The sequence below is a fragment of the Molossus molossus genome, unplaced genomic scaffold (genome assembly GCF_014108415.1).
Source record: "Molossus molossus isolate mMolMol1 unplaced genomic scaffold, mMolMol1.p scaffold_m16_p_11, whole genome shotgun sequence".
NCBI classification, from domain to species: domain Eukaryota; kingdom Metazoa; phylum Chordata; class Mammalia; order Chiroptera; family Molossidae; genus Molossus; species Molossus molossus.
Window position 1 is genome coordinate 53,027,766 of NW_023425346.1, and position 6,000 is coordinate 53,033,765.

Genomic DNA, 6,000 nt, shown 5'->3' on the forward strand with positions numbered 1-6,000 from the left:
GTTCGGTTCCCGCTAAGGGCGCGTACCAAAAAAAAAAAAGAAAGAAAAGAAAATGCTTTGCAGCCCTGGCTGGTTTGGCTCAGCAGTTAGAGCGTCAGTCTTCGGTCCAGAGAGACCTGGATTCGGCTCCCGCTAAGGACACGTACCTTGGTTGCCCTGGTTGGGTTGTGCAGGTGGCAACCACTCAATGTGTCCCTTACATGTCGATGTTTCTCTCTCTCTCCCTCCCACTCTATCTGAACAAAAAATGAAAAAATGTCCTCAAGTGAGGATAAAAAAAAAAGCATGTAAACAATACTATATAGCCTCCTCTGTGTGGCTCAGTGGTTGAGCATTGACCCCTACACCAGGAGGTTGCTGGTTCTATTCCCAGTCAGGACACATGCCCAGGTTGTGGGCTGTTCCTCAGTGGGGGGCATGCTGGTGGCAGCTAATTGATGTTCTCTCTCATGGATGTTTCTACCTTTCCCTCCCTCCCTCTCTAAAATCAATAAAGAAAATATTTTTAAAATAATAATACTATATAGTGTTCAAATTTATATATACGACGGGCAAAAGAAGGTTTACAGTTTGAGTTCACAAAACAGATTTTATTCTTGTATTATTATTTTTTAATTATTATATTATTTTCCATACGAACAACTCTAAACCTCCTTTTGCCCACCCCTGTGTGTGTATACACATATATCTGAGTACAATTTTTAAATGAAAAATTCCTAATTTAGGATAGTACTTACCCTGGAAAAGAAGGGAAGGTATAACACTGGAACTTTCAAATAAATTTTGAGCTTTTTTGCTAGCAATTTCTTTTCCATTTATTTGTTTCTCTTTGCTTTTTTGTTGTTGTTGTTGTTAATACTCACCACCTGAGGATATTTTTCCATTGATTTTTAGAAAGAGTGAAAGGGAGGGAAGGAAGGAGAGAGAGAAACATTGATGTGAGAGAGACATCGATTGGTTGCCTCCCACAGGACCCAACCAGAGCTGGGGATTAAAACTTCAACCCAGGTATGTGCCCTTGACTGGGAATCAAACCCCCAACCCTTTGATCCACGGGCTGATGTGCTAACCATTTAGCAAACTGGCCAGGGCTCTCTTTGCTTTTTAAAAACTTTTTGTTTTGAAATAATTACAGATTCACAGGAGGCTGCAAAGAAATGTACAGGGAAGTCCCAGAACCGTTTTCCCAACTAGCCCTCATGCAACATCTCATACTGCAGTACAGTATTAAAACCAAGAAACTGACATTGGCATGATCCCTAGAACTTACTTTTTTAGATTTCACCATTGATACATGCACTCATTTGTGTGTATGAGTGTGTGTACATGGGTGTGTGTGTATTTAGTTCTGTAGTTTTGTCATGTGTAGCTTTGTCTAACTACCACCATAATCAAGGTACTCAACTTGATCATCACAAGATTCTCTCATGCTAATGAATTGTTACTTTATAAAGCTGTTTTTGTGTTGAAATAGCTATTAAATAGGTATCTAATAAAAAATTTTGATGGAATTAGGAATAGAAAAAGTCTTTGTTCAATTTTACTATTCTTACTGCCATTGAAGTTGCTATGTATGAAGTTGGAGATGCAATGTAAATACTCACAACATTAAATATGACACTGTTCTAAACCAAATATTTTTAGTTTGGCATACTTAAATATGCGCTAGCCTTTGACACTTAAAAGAAGATAATTTTAAATACTTTGAAATTCTAATTCATTCTGCAAACTACAATATCATTTAGTCTTTACTTGGTATGAATGTGACTGATCAAAAATCTTAACCAAAATATAGTCGTGGAGTCAGTGGCAGTACAGTTGACAACTGAGCAGCATGGGTTTGAATGGCACAGGTCCACTTTTTCACACTCAGACTTTTTTCAGTAAATATATAGTCAGCCCTCTGTAGACCCTTGTTTCGCATCTATGGATTCAATCAACAGCGGATCAAAAACAGCATTTTCAAGCCATGTTTAGGAATCTGCAGATGCGGAGGGCCAACTCTATTAATTGTTCTACACCATTTTATATAAGGACCTTGAGCATCCTTGGGTGTGGTATCCATAGGGGCTCCTGGAACCAGCCCTGAGGATACCAAGGACAATTGGGAATCCAAAGTTATACTTGGATTTTCTTTTTTTTTAATAATTTTTTTTTTTTTCAATTTCTTTTTTTTTTCATCCTCACCCGAGGACATTTTTCCATTTTTTACTCAGATAGAGCGGGAAGGAGAGAGAGGAAGAGAGAGAAACATCGATGTGAAAGGGACACATCGAGTGGCCGCCACCCACACGACCCAACCAGGGCCGGGGACAAACTGCAGCCAAGGTACATGCCCTTAGCGGGAACCGAACCCAGGTCTCTGTGGACCGCAGGCTGACGCTCTAACCGCTGAGCCAAACCGGCCAGGGCTATACTTGGATTTTCAACTATTTGGGGGGTTAGTGCCCCAACCCCCTCATTGTTCAAGGGTCAACTATACTTAATTATAAAGTGGTCATTCAGATAATATAAAATATACTTAAAGTAATTATTTTCTACATTATAAAAATGAGAACACAGACGTTTAAAAATTTTGCTACACCCAAGGACTCCTGGGAATCTTAGTTTGTGTAACACTGCTTCCAACCCCATAGTTCCGCTTGGTCCACTCTCCTACAGGAATAATTCAAAATCAGTAAGTGAAAAAGTGAGGTGTAATAAAATGGTGTAAATATCGTATATAAATGCATGAATTTTTATGTGTTTCCACACTGCCTCTTTCACAAAGATTTTAGAAAGCATCGTATAAGATACGATTTCCACATCAAATATTAGTGATTTAGGGCTATGGGATTGATATTTTTGTTAGATTTTATTATATATTCGAAGTTTTCTACAGTGCACTAACCTACTGACTTAAAAAAAAAAATAGTCCTAGATTTTCCTTAAAAGGAAGTAGAAAAGCGTTTCCTCTTTAAGTAGGCCAGTATATGATGTTCCTTGAAGAAAGGAAAAGAAGCTAATATAGACAAGCCAAGTATTTCACATTCTCTTCATGTATTTTACTGCTAGCTATTATCTTTTGATGTTAACATTCTGGATTTGAATTCGTTTGTTTTTTGTTTTCTTTCCTTAGGGGGATTTTCAGGCTACTAATAAAGTATCAGCTGGATAACCAGGATAACCCTTCTTACATTGGTATCCAATATTTATATTACATTGTGTGACTTTTGTTTCACCCTATAATTCCTTTTTCTGGAATCTAGTAATAGCACTGCAGTTTTTCACAGCAGTGAATAAATGGTTTGCTCTGTGATCATTGTGCCTGCCATCTTGCAAATAATCAAACAACCCTACAGATGCACTGCTGAGCAGGCTGTTTGTCAAAGCAAATTGAAATGTAAACCCAGCTTGCTTTTTAAATTTCTTGTGCCAACTATGGATGTGTGGCTACCAATTACATATATTTCATACATTGGGCATCTTATATTTTCTTCCCTTTGAGTGAAAACAATGTGTTAAACATTTTAATAATTGTTCAGCTCTCATGACTTACTAGTTCCCTCTTTAAAAGTCAACTGTATTCACAGTATTTAAAACTGCCCACAGAGTTATGTAAAACTTGGTCACAGTTGACTCTTTTCGACCAGTCATTTTTGTTTAAAAGATATAAGCCACAGTATTCTCGTTCTGCTTCTTCTAGAGGCAGTTAACCTGTTTTTTTCTACAATCAATACTTAATGACTGCTTTGAAATACTGTGATCATAGCACTTTTGTGTTCTTTGGTATGGGTATCCATCTATGGGGTCATGTCTTAAATGCTGACTCACGTTCATATCTCCTCTTGAACTCTCCAGGACTTTCTTTTCAAGATTTTTATCAGCAATGTCGGGAGGCATTCCTTGTCAACAGTGATCTGACACTTCGGGCCCAGTTAACTGAATTTAGGGACCACAAGCTTATAAGAACCAAGAAGGTGAGACTTTGGTGTCACAGCATTCTATTCCAGAAATAGCATATTGTGTTTATTTAAGGACAAGTGTACCTTTGACTGAGATCTGATTGTGGAACTGAAGTTCCATGATGGGTCACAAGGATCCATTTAGGCAATGCGCCATTTCAGTTCTGTAGAAATAGATAAGACAGTGAGATTAGAGAGGCAGGAACTAAGTCTAGAAGTGTGACATTTAATGGCCAAGTAAAAGATAAGCCTGCAAGGTGAGAGAAACAGCCACAGTTAGGAAGAAAACCAGGATATGATTTCACAAAAGCCAAGAAAAGCATGTTTTAAGAAAAAAAAGAATCGTCATTGGTGTCAGGTGCTGCTGAGAGGCCAAAAGAGGAAGACTAAAAAGATTTATAGGATTTAGGAAAATGGAATTCCTTGGTCTAAGTCAGCAATTTTCAACTGGTGTGCCACAAGATTTTGTAAAATATGCAATACCTGACTGTTTAGTCAGGGGCACTGACCTCTTTTCCCTTAGATGTTCAAATAAAAAAAGAACAGTAGCCAACACAATAGCTATCTGGTGTGAATGAATCAAAAGTATGCTTATTTTTGTCAGATTAGCAAAAAATATATTTTTTGGTGTCTCACAGAATTTTAGTAGTTTATGTATGCCATGACATGAAATAGGTTGAAAATTGCTGGTCTAAGCAAAAGCTCTTTTGGTGACATGATAGTAGTGGCAGTAGCTAGGGTGGACTGGGTTGAGGGAAAAGTGAGGAAATGGAGACCTCCCACTCTATCTGGAAAGGTGCAGAGGTTGGGTGATAGTTGGAAAAGAATGAGGAGTCCAGTGAGGGTCACTTAAAAATGTAAGTACCTAAATGTATTTAAAAACCAATGGAAAGGCCCTGGCCGGTTTGGCTCAGCGGTTAGAACATTGGCCTGCAGTCCAGAGAGACCTGGGTTAGGTTCCCACTAAAGGCACATACCTCGGTTGCAGTTTGTCCCTGGTCCTGGTTGGGTCCTGAGGGGTGGCAACCACTTGATGTGTCCCTTTCATGTCTGTTTTTCTCTCTCTCCCTCCCACTCTATCTGAACAAAAAATGGAAAAATGTCCTCAAGTGAGGATCAAAAAAAAAAACAAAAAAAACAATGGAAAGGATCCAGTTGAAAGGGAAATAAAAGAACAGAGAAATCAATAGTGTAAGATTTATAGAACCAGAGGATAAATAAATACCCACTTTCCCTGTAGTCTTTTTTCCCCATTACAAAGTGGCTTAACCATAAACTCAGTGTATTTAAATACATATATATGTCTATGTGCCCTTTTGCCTTAACTTCATATTTCAAAATTTATATAAAATATTAAATCCATTTTTTAACCTACGATAGGATTCAAATTTATCTCTTACAAATGACTAACGTCCAGGGTATTCTTACTTCTTTTAGGGAACTGATGGAGTGGAATATTTGTTAATTCCTATTGACAATGGAACATTGACTGAGTTCCTGGAAAAGGAAGAAGAGGAGTCTTGAAGCTGTCCTTTACTATTCAATATTTTGTGGAAAGGTTGTACTTCATCTGCTACTCCTATAGTCTAAAGTGTTGTGTTTACATCCAACATCAGACTCCTTTTCCATTGTACAAGATTTAAAATTGGGAGGGGAAAATATCATGAATTAGAACCTCGATTAGCCTGGCTGGTGTACCATCTTTAGTACTATGCTATTCCGTGGTCCTCAAGTTGGAGAAAATGTGCCTTTCATTCATTACCTCTCTGGAGATTCTTGCTGGAATGAACATTGTGCTCAGGGACTATTTGGAACTGGATGTTTTTTAATTATTTTATACTAGAGTGTTTTTTTTTTAACACTCTAGAAGCTGATTGTTTGCAAATGTGCTCGTTCCACAGTGTGGATGTCCAAAGACATTGGCATCACGTAAGTCTGCTTTATTTGTTGTTCTGTGTGTCAGAAATGATAAGTGAAACAGAGAAGGCAGATAATCTCTTACTATTACTGAAATGACTTAACAAAAGGTATAAAATTGGGGAAACTAGGTGATCCA

General features: G+C 37.9%; 1 protein-coding gene across 4 annotated transcripts in view; it reads left to right on the forward strand.

Annotated features, from left to right (window-relative positions):
- Nucleotides 1–6,000, forward strand: part of ORC2 (origin recognition complex subunit 2) — a 43,285-nt gene extending 37,285 nt beyond the window's left edge. The window contains exons 15-18 of one of the 4 annotated variants that reach the window (XM_036254170.1): nt 3,119–3,180; nt 3,841–3,959; nt 5,382–5,502; nt 5,812–5,996. In XM_036254170.1, coding sequence (XP_036110063.1) covers nt 3,119–3,180; nt 3,841–3,959; nt 5,382–5,468 — 268 coding nt within the window. In that variant the 3' untranslated portion in view covers nt 5,469–5,502; nt 5,812–5,996. Of the gene's footprint in view, nt 1–3,118; nt 3,181–3,840; nt 3,960–5,381 lie in introns of all 4 variants that reach the window. The other 3 variants (XM_036254172.1, XM_036254169.1, XM_036254171.1) reach the window with 3 other exon arrangements.